Genomic DNA, 12,548 nt, shown 5'->3' with positions numbered 1-12,548 from the left:
TGGAACTTAAGTAAATTTCGATCCAAATTGAATCGGCCAATTATTCATTTTTCTCGAAGTGTCAGCACCCCTTTTTCCGGTTACAAGTTTGCCCGTTCAAAAGTCTAAAGAGAACAAATAAGTGTAAGCATAACCTTTTTTTTTTTCAACTAAAAAATGTGACAAATTTGTTTGGGTTAAGCATATTTTGTAAAAATGTGTTAGATTAAATACTGTACGATTTTTTTCTAGGGATATACGCGACATTAAAAGACGGCTAAAAAAATTTAAAAAATAATTTAAGAACATATTTGTGATACAATAAAATTTTGCAAAAAAAAGAAAAGAAAAGAAAAGAAAAAGCGGTATCCAAGCAAAACAGGAGGTCAGCTTGCTAATTCCTTATTAAGTTGGTCAGACTGACTGCGTGAGACTCTAAGCTATAATCGACGAATCAGCCTGCTGCATCCTCGTAGAGTGGTTGACTTTTTTCAATTTCCACATCTTTTTCTTCGTTATATTTATATCCAAATACGATATGGGTTTAATTTAAACAGAAAAAGAGAAGGCCGATAGGGTATTTATGTTATATCTGCATCCAAATATAAATATATTCAATTTCGTGTTTAATTGTATTTCTTTTTTTTTTCCTGTAAATCAGTGTCCGTTTGTTTCATTGCTAGGAGGAGTAAGGTAGCCTACCCAAGCAACGTCAGTAGCCAAGCCAACAACAATCACCAACACCACCGGAATCAGAATGAGGGGCACAGGGAAGAGGCCGATCCAAGCCGTCAAAACATGGGTACGGAGGCAACCACCCAAGGTCAAAGGTTTCCTCGCCGTGATTTCCGGTATGGCGGCCCTTGTTCTCCTCCGTGCTATCGTTCACGATCACGATAACCTCTTTGTTGCTGCCGAGGCCGTTCACTCCATTGGAATTTCTGTCCTTATCTATAAGCTTATGAAGGAGAAGACCTGCGCTGGTATCTCCAACTTCCCTTAATTTCGAATCCTCTGTAGGCTTCTCAATTCTTTTTTCTCTTTTTTATTTTTGTTGATTATTTCATCGTTTCTGACGGCAAAATTTGAGCTTTATTTTACATATTGCGGAAGGATCTTGTTTTGGATAGTGGGTTTTCTTTTTTCGAGTTTTTTTGGGGACTTTCAATTAAAAAGGCATTAAGATGTGGGTTTTCTGTTTTAAATTTTTTTTTTTAAATTGTTTTGTAAAGAGTAGTTAAGTTGATATCAGAAAAAGATGCGATTTTTAATTCTCTTTTCTTAATTCGCTACGAGCTCAATTGCGCTTGGCTGTTGATCTTTTTAGGCTTTCCTTTAATGAGTTCTGGAGGGAAGAATATAACAATTGCCCCTTTTTCTAGAGTGTTTACCATTTCGTTTTGCTTCAATTCTTGGAGGTTTTTTTTTTTTGGGGGGGGAGAGAGGGTGTTGGCGTTGTTTGTTTTGTAGAATCTAATGCCTGCATTTGTTTATTCAATTTCTATTGATTTTACCTTTTTTATCATTTACTAATTGTTCAGTTGTCTAATTGGATTTTGTGTAGGGCTTTCACTCAAGTCCCAGGAGCTAACAGCTATGTTTTTGGCTGTTAGGCTTTACTGCAGTTTTGTGATGGAATATGATATACACACTTTGCTTGATTTAGCTACTTTGGCAACAACCTTGTGGGTTATCTATATGATCCGTTTTAAGTTGAAGTCGAGTTACATGGAAGACAAAGACAACTTTGCATTGTATTATGTGGTGAGTCCCAGATTGTTTGCATGCAATTGATCATTTCCTTATATAGGATGCATTGACATTTGATGTTTGCTGTCGCTCTTCATTGTAATTTTTCTACGAGTTAGTACTTTTTCGTTGGTTATCCAAGATCCTAGATGACCTTGTGCTACACTGACCATGAATTTGATGAGTGTCTTTTGGTGCTTCAAATAAGTGTGTTTGCTTTAGTTGAATTTGAATTTGCAGTGAGTTAGGTGGACTTTGGTTGGCAACACGTGTATTGGAACTTAGTCAGTGGTTTTGTAAAAGGGTACACGTGCTGATGCATTGAGCACATTTTAGGTTATGCAGAGGTGGAGATGTTAAATTCAGTTGATGTCCACTCACGTATGTTTTGTATGCTAAGTTCTAACACATGTATACAAAGTGAACTATGCTAAGTTTTTAACACATTTATACAAGGTGAACTGACTAAGTACTCATTTACAAAATGCAATTTCATGGTACCAAAATTATATCGTGGTTTCACTCACTTTGTCACATTCAATATATAAAATTTGGCATTAACAATAGTATGTGGCATTAAGAATTAGACTCAGGATGATAATATCACTGAATTTGAAATGACAGTGACTCAGCTCTTGGTCCTAAAGAACTTGTGCTTACATAACATGGCACTAATATGGGTATGGGAAGCATATAAGGAATTTCTGTATCTCCGAAATGAGTAAAAGGATGGTTTGTAAAATAAAACCATAGTAATAGAGAAGAAATAAACTCTGTCTTTCGTATGCATTGACATTTCTGCACTTGAAAAATTTAGTCAAAAATGGTTGCAGAGAGGAATAGGGTACCGGAGGATTTGAGAAGTTGCCACTATTATTTCAGGATCTTGAAAGGTTTGATTTGGTCTCTAAAAATTTAAATGAACTCTATATATCAAATTTTTGATTAGTCAACTGCGATAGCTCTTGCAATGTCACATGATATGATAAATCATTTACTTCCCACAATAGTTTTGAATCCTCCCAGTACATATGCTTGGAATATAGATTTGCCACGTAAAGTAAGGTGCTGGATTATCACTCAGTTACGGATGCAGTCAGTGATTCATAACATGTAGGATTTAGTAAGGTAGAATTATGCTTTCAATATGTTATGCGACTAAGCGTGCAAGTATGTATTGGGAGATAGGTGAAGCTGAGTGAAACAAATAATTAAGCTCAATTTGACATATAGCATGTCTTCTTCTATCGATAGTTTGAAATTGAGTGTTGGTCATTTCAGATTCCTTCTTGCACTGTATCCCTTTCCTTTGTTGTTTTCTGTTCCAAAGTGTTTCAATGGATTAGTTTTCTCATGCTGTCTGTGCTTACATAAATTGCTTGCTTTCCCCATTAGGTGGATAGTGTATCTATGTTACTACTAAAGCTTGTGGTTTATCTATTCTTTCTGGATAACACTTTGTGTCCTTTCTTGTGTCCGTGATGAATTTTCTTTTTACTTATAACTCTCGATTAGCGTAATAGGCTGTTCGTCAACATTTAGAAAATATTGTCCATAAACAGGTTTAGTGAGGGAGAAAGTTTTTGAGGTTATGGGTTTGTATTGGTGAATACTTGGTTTATTATGGCTAGGCCTATCACACAACGTTAATTTGATTTTTTCCTCCTCTTTTTTTGCATTTTTTTGGGGGGGGGGGGGGGTTGTGTGTGTGTGTGGAGGAGGAAGAAACTGGTTGGGGTTAGGAGAGTGTAACTCGAGTCTCTGTTCTGAGACAGAACAAGGCCCCTTAAGATTGTGCTTCTTTTTTTTTTTTTTTTAAATTTTCAACCACTTTTTCTTGTCGTTTCTTTTTCCTTGTTAGACTCAAGTCTCTGAGACAGAGAACAAGACCCTTTAATATTGGGCTATTTTTTATTTTAGTTTTCATCCACTTTTTCTCGTCATTTGTTTTCCTTTGTTAGATTTGTTCACATGTCCTTGTTTGTTTTTTACTCCTACGGCTTTTCTTTTCTTGTCCTTTTTTAATGATAGCATTGGTTTCTTATTGTGTGCAGGTAGTACCTTGCGCTGTTTTAGCTATACTAATTCATCCATCCACATCACATCACATCATCAACAGGATTGCCTGGGGTTTCTGTGTATATCTTGAAGCTGTTTCTGTGCTGCCTCAGTTGCGAGTTATGCAAAACACTAAGGTAGAATCACCAAGCCAAGAGACCTTTGTCTGATATTGGTTTGATTACTGGTCGTCGTGGTGATACTTTTATATTGTTCATTGCAGATTGTTGAGCCATTCACAGCTCATTATGTATTTGCATTGGGTATTGCAAGGTTTTTAAGCTGTGCTCATTGGGTTCTCCAGGTTTGAATTACTCACTTCATTATGTACATTTCTTGGAGTATGAGAAACTATCTGATATCATCTGACATCTGCTCAGTATGCGAATTAACATTGGTCTCATTGTCGACAAAATCATGTTGGTTCTTTTTAGATGGTAATAATTAGTTGACTTTGACACGAACTCTGAGGTGAAGTTTGGAAAAATAGTTGGCTTAGAACATAGTTGGAGAACATGCAGTACCATAAGCTAATTTATTCATTCTTAAGGACTTAAAAAAAATTAGGTAAACATCAATAGTGTTTTACTGACAGATCGCCTTTGATATGTGTCCATGTCCTTGTGTTTGATCAGTGTTTATGGTATATTATGACTGCGTGTCAAATAGTTCAGGCAAAAGTGGTGGTGGGTTAATAAGCATGGACTTCATCAGAGCAATTGGATATGAAATATGGTATAGGATGATGTTTATATTGCTGATTTGCGTGGGATTGAGTTCTTTTGAAACTATGCATAGTCAGAGTAGAAAGAGGGTATACTTGCACTGGCTCAAAGTGGCACTCGGGTGTTAGTTGCTTTCCTATGTCCAGAGTACTGTCCTTTTAAGTCACTAGACAACCTTGTCTAGGCAGACAGATTGCCCTTTGTTAAGCACATAGCTGATTAGTTGAAATCCTCCAAAAAGAGCTCGGACATGTTAAACGGTTTGTGTGAATTTGCTCTTCCCCCAAACTGAAACTTTGTTAACATGACTTTGACTAATTGTTGGCGTGATTTTTCTTCATTTTGACAGGTTCTGGACAGTCGTGGCCATCTGCTTACGGCTTTGGGATATGGACTGTGGCCTTCCATGGTGCTTATATCTGAAATTGTTCAAACGTTCATTCTAGCAGACTTCTGTTATTATTACGTGAAAAGGTGAACTCAACTTCTTGTACTTTATTATTCTCGAGCTCATGGAATCTAGAATGATAGCTGTTTTTTTGAACATTTCTATCCATGTTGCAGTGTTTTTGGAGGACAGCTGGTCTTACGCCTTCCTTCTGGAGTAGTATGATTCATTATCTGTCTGAGCAGGCCACCAAAAAGAAGTTGAATGTAGTAGTCGATTGTTTTCTTTTTAACTTTTTTGTCAGGGCTCTCTCCTCACGGTTCATGTTGGTTGCTGGTAATTCAGTGTCGAAATTTAAGGGAGTGATGGTCTGTAAAGTTGGCTATTCGAGCAACTTTGATATCTAATTAATCATTACTTGGTAACAGATAATAGCTTATTGGCCATCCTAAACACGCATAAAACCAAAAAGATATGCGTAATCAAGCAGATACACTTTTGTTGCTTCAAGTGCTCATGCATTAAAAGATAGATTGGTTATAGAGAAATCACCTTGGATAATAGCTGCTGTTTTTCAACGACCCCTTAGCTGTATTATTCAGCGGGTGGAGCAGGAAATCACTAACTACGCGGTGCTGTTTTCATCTTGTTTTTGCCTTTTTTGTTCAAAAGATGTGTAGCTCTCGAGAGAGTGTATCATATTGGTGTTGCCCGCAACAGGAAACTTGAATGTTAGGACGGTGCTTAAATTTCGGAATATTCATTGACACCAAAAAAAAGAAAAGAAAAGGAAAGAAAAGAATGTTGACGTTTGGGAGCCATTTTTTGCCCAGCAGAAATTGGACAATGCCTATAGAATGGAAATTGTTATTAACGAGTGATAGTAAGGGATATGTGGTGGTATCAAGCTAAAAAGATGGGAAGATATGACGATTATCTTGGAAAAGAAGTGGTCTAGCTCTAGCATTTGGCATGTACGATCCTTGCATTCTTTCAAGAACCAGTTGACCCTTTTTGGTAAGCGTCTTTTCGTTTGCGACTTGATATGCCAAAAGCCTACAACTTTCCTCGTTTCTTTCCTGTTTGCAATGAGATGTGAAAGTTCCTCAGAAAATGAACAAGAAAAGTTCTCAAAGTTAAAGAGTTAGTGTATAGGCCCACAAAAATAGGGGTGATAATTTTGGATACGAATTGAAAATACTACATGAATTTAACACAAAATTAATGAGTTTGGATTGAGATTTTACAGGTTGGAATCAGAATCGGATCGACTTGATAAATTCAAAAAGAAAATAGATCGAATTCAGGTCATTCATGGGTTGATCCGATAACCCATTTATGAATTAAAAAAAATTTAATAAATATAAAAATATTTTATCCAACTAAACTAAGTTATTCTTTTTTTTTTCCCAAAGGCATTAATCACTTAATCCTAAATAAATTTGTTTAACTTGTGTGAAGTTGAAATTATTATGTTTGGACAAATAATGTATTATATTATTTTTTACTTTTATAGTGTCTTAGTTTATTTTAAATCTGGTTTGGAATAAAATACTTTTTCAATGTTTTAATTTATTTCAGATCTGGTATAGGATTGTTTTATCGAGATTTTTATTATTTGATTATGTAATTAGTCTTGTGCGAAATTGGTTTTATTAGAAACTATAGTGTTAAATTAGTAAATTGAAATTATGTTTCAGATCATATCAGGTCAATCCGAAAATTTCAGATTCCGATCAATCCAAAATTGATCCGCGAACCACAGTGCGAAACTACAATCCAAAATTGACCCGTTGCGGATTGATGGGTCGTATTCGGATCAACAGATTCCCTATTATACTTGAATCTCAATCCGACCAGCCAATCCGTTTTTAACCCGATTGTCACCCCCGCGTAAAGATAAAGATGATTGCTGGAGAGTTTGGGGTTTGGCAGCTAAAGCGGTCAAGGAACTGCTCCAGAACCACAACAGCTGTGAAGCACAATACCTTAAAATTCAGTGGACCTTCCACACCACGAGCATTTGATTCTATGTCCATCCATGGCAGTAGTGGACAATACTACGACTATGCTACCAGCTTAGCTTACTAGGTTGTTAAAGTAAAAATGAAGAAGCAAAATTAAAGAAAGACATAAGCTAGCTTTCCTGGTATGAACTCGCCAAACTAAAGATATGTTCGTGCTGTGGGGTGTGGGGCTCTCTTTATAAATTGTAATCAATCATATCATCGACCTAAAGAGTCCCCCCCCCCCAAAACTCTGGATTAGACCAAAGATGTTTCGTTCACTGAATCCGTTGCTTTCGTTCGACTCCTATCTGTCCTGGCTTCTTGAGCTCTAGTCGGTAACGAAAGAAAAGATGTACAGCTTATTGTAACTGTGCGTCACGTCACGCCTGGTAATGGAAATTACGAGCTCTAATATTTAGAAGAAATCGTGTTCGTAATTCCACCAAAATATATTAGAAATCGTTGAACTCAATCTCCAAATTCGGAACCTAATTATGAAGTCTTGCCTTCTAATTCTCAAACCTGAGTTTTAGGCTCTGCCTAACTTCCTATAGCAAGCCAAGCACAAGGTAAGTCAAGTTCCGCCAACCATTTTGCATGCAAATATGATACTCCCTCCGTCCCGTTTTGTTAGTCTTATTTTCCTTTTTCGTCTGTCCCAAATTGTAGTCCACTTTCCCATTAAGAAATATAGTAATCTTTCAAATTATCTAAAATACCCTTATTAAATATCTTGTTATTAATACATTGTTATTAAATACTAACCCACTACATTGAATACATTGAGCTTTTCCAATACATAGATAAATGAAAAGTCTATCTTTGTTATTTATTGGCAATATTGGCAGTAATTGAAACAATCAGGGTGCACTATTGGCGGTAACTGATATTTATTGACACCATTAGTTGTAACTGATATTAATTGGCACACTTCGTGATTAGCATAAGGGTATTTTAGGAAATTATTAAACTAAATTTATGTTTCCAACCAAATTAATTACACTTTCTTAATCTGTGTGAAAAAAAAATCAAGATTAACAAAACGGGACGGAGGGAGTAGTACTACTAGCATGTAATTGGTGCCAAGAGTTTTTAGGTTTATCCGGAAGACTTGACTTTTGGTTGGACTTGAGCTCTCATCGTGCAAAGTCGGCACTGCATACCCATAACATTATTTTTTAGACTTTTGTTATTATTCAATAATTGACATAACAACCACTTTTATATATTTGTTTAGCTAGTACCAAAATCTGTATGTATCAATGAATGAAACGTTTTGACGTATACCTAAAACTACATCAGGTAGCCTTGCTAAATGATTAGGGACATTATAGGAGATGATGCCAGCTGCCTCTGCATGCATATCCTGATATCGATCCATCCATTACTTAGTACGATGAATTTGTGTTCCCAAAGTCTTGTGATTCACCGATAAATCATCACTCCCTCCGTGCATGGTAATTATGCTAGTCTGTATAGTAGTAGTATTTACCTTCTTATCAACCCCCCGAAAAAAAGAAGAAAGAAATAGTGTATACCTTGTTCATGAGATTCTCTGTCCTCATATAAGCCTGCCAAGTACCACCTCCTCATGGCCGGCCTCTCTCCACTATAAATTGCGTACTTCTTCCCTCCCCACACCTTCATCACCTAGAAGCAAGACTCCTACTGCCTCAGCTCCTAGCTCTTCAATTTCCTCTTATCATCTCATATTCTCGTTTCTTCCACAGAGTATTAATCTATCCATGGCTTTTGCAAAATTAATCATCCCGTTCATACTCGTTTCTTTGCTGGTTCTCCACCAAGTCCAAGCGGTTCAAACCAATCATCAACTGGTAACGTTTTCTTTAAATTCACAGCAATTTTCATCGCTGAATATCTAATGAGCAATAGCGTACCATCAAATTAGTTAGAGGAATATATAGTTTTTCATTTTCCTGCCATGCACCTCTTCCTATATCGTTTAAGATTTTAGTTCGCTTCTCTTATAAATCATGGAGTAATTTGACTTAACCCTTGTACTGCCTTTGTGGTGCAGACCAGCAATGCTGTTTCAAACACCGGTTATGGCCCAAAAACGGGTACGCGTTCAATAACTTGAGTTGTAGTAATTAGTTATTTTGTCATTGACATCCTACTAGTTGCTATTACTTTTATCAGCAGGAAAATACTTAGTAGTATAAATAACCTAAGAGTTTAGGTTAGTGGTCGAAGAATTAATGGAAGCTTAATTTCTGGCAGATTGTGGGGCAGCTTGTGCAGGGAGATGCCAATTATCATCGAGACCAAGGCTTTGCAAGAGGGCATGTGGAACCTGCTGTGTCAGGTGCAACTGCGTTCCTCCGGGGACTTCAGGCAACTATGAAGCTTGTCCTTGCTATGCCAGCCTTACCACCCATGGCAACAGGCGCAAATGCCCTTAAACGAACCACCACCAATTACTCATCTCTTCTCCATCACTCCCATCTCCATGCATGGATAGATTGATAGCTTATCGGTGTGCAGCATATGTCTTTGTTCGTGAAGTATCAATTTGGTTGCTGCAAATAAGATGTGAGAGAGTAGGTGTTGAAATTCCCTGGTGCAATTAATACCCTTTGCATGAGCGATATGTTGTATACTACTGTATATGTTGTATGAGTGATGTGTCTTATGAGTTAATTTAGTTAGATGTGTGCGAGATATTAAGTTCTGCCTTGGATGCATACGAGAAATAAAAAGAAGTTGTGGCTGGCTGTTTCTTGTTTGTTGTTTTGTGCTGGTTGTACGTATATTGTTTTTTGTTTTTAACATATTTTGTATACGATAGCTAATAGTATATATATTATCACTGTTAAATTTATGAGACATGAATAAAAAATTAAATTTTAAATTCAAACTTTATATAATAATAATAATTTATTTATTTAAAATTGACAATGACAATGCATACACACACAGTGTATATCAATGTATAAGATATAGTAATACAGTGAAAAAATTGCCATATTAGTAACTTATAATTGTTCTACGAAAGAGTGGTAATAATAGTTGTAACTATTGAGTCATAGATGTACATGGACACTAGTTAGGGATGGTTCAAAGCAGCACTTGTTTTTTTGGAATAATACCAAATTTGTAATTTTGGCTAATTAAAACACAATGGACAGTAGTTAGGAAACTCCAAATAATTTCTATTAAATGTGTCAACAAATGATGAAACTCTTATGTTAGCCAAAATGAAATGTGTTTCTCCAACTCTAGTGCTATATTTCAACACTATGAGCTAATGTTATAAAAGTTCAAGTTCTAGCTAGGTTCTGTAAACTAAAATTTCTTTTTGACTAAAAAAAATAAAAATGAAACATGGATGGTTTAAATTGATTAAATATAATGTTCAAATTATCAAATTATTCGCCTAGATTGTAAACATATACACATCACAAAGTTCTAATAATCATCCATCAATTTAACATTCTAAGAATATTTTTGGGATTAAAAATGTAATTGCACATGACAAAAAGTATTTTGTTAAATTGTACTCCTTCCGTCCTACTTTGATAGTTTTGGTTCTTTTTTCACACAGTTTAAGAAAAAGTAGTTAACTTTGTTGGAACAATCAATTTAGGTAACTATTTTCCTAAAATACCCTCACATTAATTAGAATACAACTTTATGGGAGTTTGAATTAATGGTAAAAAAAGAATAAACTCTCATTAAATGAGGTAGGTTTATAGTAACAACAACTTACATTGAATAAGGGTATTTTAGGAAAATTAAAATACAACTACATTTTTCAATTGGAAAGTGGACTATAATTTGGACAGACGAAAAAAAAAAATAAGACTATCAAAGTGGGATGGAGGGAGTACTAAAATATGGGTTCTTATATTCCGTGCACTAAGGACACATGATGGACTGTAGTGTTTGTCTCTTTAATCTCTTTTTTTCTTAATTTTTCTTTAATTTGTTTTGGAGTAGTTTTGACTACTACGGTTAGCTGCATTCAATTTTAATAACTCTTTGGTGTGATCTTTTACAAATATAGAATACCCAAAATATACAATTGAAACAAAATTTTGGTTTACTTGAAAACTTAAAAAAATTATGTCGTCAGAAGTTGAATATAATTCAGCTTCTCAAGCATATCTTGCTGCAATTTAAGCGGTAATAACATTCGTTCATCCTGATAGAAAGGAAAGGTTGCATATTCAATGCTTTATTATGAGGCAAAAAAAAAAAAAAAAACTTGAAATCGTCTTCTTCAGACAAGAATTTCACTTGCATGTAACTGCTCCACCTAAAAGGGTTACTATGGAAGTCCAGTGACTAGGTTTCAGACTGCAAGAGTTCTTGTAAGAATGCCTTCGAAAGTAATTCCAGGGCCAAATGCCAATATTAGTCCCCACTCCTCGTTTCCTTTCTGATCCTCCTTTCTTGCAATTTTATTCTCTTCTAACATGTATTCCAGCACATAAACAATTGTATTACTGCTAGCATTTCCAAAATCTGCTAAAGCCCTTCTACTGGCATTCAATTTCTCCGGCAGCAAATCCAGCTTCTTCTCCATTCTGTTCAGAATAGCAGGGCCACCAGGATGGACAGCCCAAAACATCTTGTTATAGTCCTTCTCAGAGTATCCAGCAACCTCCATCAATCTAGCGCAAAATCCTTCGATATTGTCCTCAATTATTTGAGGAAGTTCCCTGCCTAACTTGAAGCTGATACCCTCTTCTGTAAGCCTTCCGTCAATGATTTTCTCCGTGTCAGGCAAGAAATGCTGCATTGAGGTATGCAACTCGAACAGAGGCCTCTCTATGGATGGTTCAGGACTTGAGCCGACTATCATAGCTCCAGCACCATCGCCAAAGAGTGCAACGCCGACTAAATCGTAGGGTCTTTCAGCACTAGGTGGTCTGAATCCAATAATGGTAGTCTCAGAAGTAGCCAGCAATACTCTGCTCCCTGGATTGTTCTCAGCAATGTCCTTGGCTACCCGAATGCCAGCCACCCCTCCAGAACAGCCAGAAAAGTTGAGCATAACTCTCTGAGTTTCAGGTCGAAGCCCGAGTCCTTTTGCTAGGTATAGATCACCGCCAGGCAGTCTAACTTCACTTGAAGAAACGTATACTAAGTGCGTGATATCCGAAATAGGCCTTCCCCAATTCTTGATGCATGATTGCGCAGCTTCGATGGCCATCTCTGTTACCGCTGGATTGCAGATGTCCAGCCGTTGCTTCACGGTAGGAAGGCCTTCAACCACGAGCTCAGGGTACTGATTTAGGATCTCTTCCGACATTACCACATATCTTGTTTTCACCGTGGTCGTTTTGCCTGTATTGTGCCATAAGAACAACCTTGTTAGATCCCTTCAGATTTTTTGTACGTCAAAATGTACGTAAAATAAAGAACAGTAAACAGGGTTAATCAGAGCGAGATTACAGAGTCGAGTCAGCTTCTGCTTGAGGTCCGGGTCATCGCAGTTGGTGTTTCTGAAATATCCATCCACTAGGAACTCTTGCATGACAAGCTGGGGGGGAAAGGCCTTGCCCAGAGCAAGAATAGTAGCTTTTCCAGGAGTTACTACTGTCTTTGACCCATGCACGGCATCTTCGATCCCCATCCTGTCTTTCTTCTGGAAATATGTCTTAACAAATTTCT

At 36.6% G+C, this 12,548-nt stretch overlaps 3 protein-coding genes across 5 annotated transcripts; 2 read left to right on the top strand and 1 right to left on the bottom strand.

Moving 5' to 3' along the window:
• The first annotated feature begins 451 nt into the window (after positions 1–451).
• Positions 452–5,447, top strand: LOC113761415 (putative ER lumen protein-retaining receptor C28H8.4). 2 transcript variants are annotated; one of them, XM_027304392.1, is made up of 7 exons: positions 452–556; positions 663–962; positions 1,544–1,743; positions 3,783–3,923; positions 4,010–4,090; positions 4,861–4,985; positions 5,076–5,447. In XM_027304392.1, the coding sequence occupies exons 2-7, from the start codon at positions 737–739 to the stop codon at positions 5,122–5,124; spliced, it is 822 nt and encodes a 273-aa protein (XP_027160193.1). In that variant the 5' UTR covers positions 452–556; positions 663–736; the 3' UTR covers positions 5,125–5,447. The 2 variants fall into 2 exon arrangements, with proteins under 2 accessions (XP_027160193.1, XP_027160192.1); XM_027304391.1 differs by lacking the exon at positions 452–556 and having other exon boundaries at positions 613–962.
• A 3,101-nt stretch (positions 5,448–8,548) lies between these two features.
• Positions 8,549–9,633, top strand: LOC113763422 (snakin-2-like). 2 transcript variants are annotated; one of them, XM_027307235.1, is made up of 3 exons: positions 8,549–8,743; positions 8,947–8,989; positions 9,162–9,633. In XM_027307235.1, exons 1-3 carry the CDS (start codon positions 8,654–8,656, stop codon positions 9,329–9,331), a joined length of 303 nt encoding a protein of 100 aa, XP_027163036.1. In that variant the 5' UTR covers positions 8,549–8,653; the 3' UTR covers positions 9,332–9,633. The 2 variants fall into 2 exon arrangements, with proteins under 2 accessions (XP_027163036.1, XP_027163035.1); XM_027307234.1 differs by having other exon boundaries at positions 9,150–9,633.
• A 1,590-nt stretch (positions 9,634–11,223) lies between these two features.
• On the bottom strand, positions 11,224–12,510 carry LOC113764119 (type III polyketide synthase B). Its single transcript, XM_027308181.1, has 2 exons — positions 12,330–12,510; positions 11,224–12,221 (listed from the first exon to the last, which is right to left on the bottom strand). The coding sequence occupies exons 1-2, from the start codon at positions 12,508–12,510 to the stop codon at positions 11,224–11,226; spliced, it is 1,179 nt and encodes a 392-aa protein (XP_027163982.1).
• Positions 12,511–12,548: the final 38 nt, after the last annotated feature.

Source organism: Coffea eugenioides, chromosome 2 (assembly GCF_003713205.1).
Source record: "Coffea eugenioides isolate CCC68of chromosome 2, Ceug_1.0, whole genome shotgun sequence".
In the NCBI taxonomy this organism is placed as follows: domain Eukaryota; kingdom Viridiplantae; phylum Streptophyta; class Magnoliopsida; order Gentianales; family Rubiaceae; genus Coffea; species Coffea eugenioides.
The sequence above is the reverse complement of the archived record's forward strand: the minus strand, read 5'-3'. Positions and strand labels throughout refer to the sequence as shown.

Excerpts from the sequence above, each read along its gene's own strand:
- LOC113763422 (XM_027307234.1), top strand. The coding sequence starts at position 8,654 with ATGGCTTTTGCAAAATTAATCATCCCGTTCATACTCGTTTCTTTGCTG. Across the intron at positions 8,744-8,946 it reads TTCAAACCAATCATCAACTG|ACCAGCAATGCTGTTTCAAA; the intron begins GTAACGTTTTCT and ends TTTGTGGTGCAG. Across the intron at positions 8,990-9,149 it reads CGGTTATGGCCCAAAAACGG|ATTGTGGGGCAGCTTGTGCA; the intron begins GTACGCGTTCAA and ends AATTTCTGGCAG.
- LOC113764119 (XM_027308181.1), bottom strand. The coding sequence starts at position 12,510 with ATGGGGATCGAAGATGCCGTGCATGGGTCAAAGACAGTAGTAACTCCT. Across the intron at positions 12,222-12,329 it reads GCAGAAGCTGACTCGACTCT|GCAAAACGACCACGGTGAAA; the intron begins GTAATCTCGCTC and ends GGCACAATACAG.
- LOC113761415 (XM_027304392.1), top strand. The coding sequence starts at position 737 with ATGAGGGGCACAGGGAAGAGGCCGATCCAAGCCGTCAAAACATGGGTA. Across the intron at positions 963-1,543 it reads GAAGGAGAAGACCTGCGCTG|GGCTTTCACTCAAGTCCCAG; the intron begins GTATCTCCAACT and ends GATTTTGTGTAG. Across the intron at positions 4,091-4,860 it reads GTGCTCATTGGGTTCTCCAG|GTTCTGGACAGTCGTGGCCA; the intron begins GTTTGAATTACT and ends TCATTTTGACAG.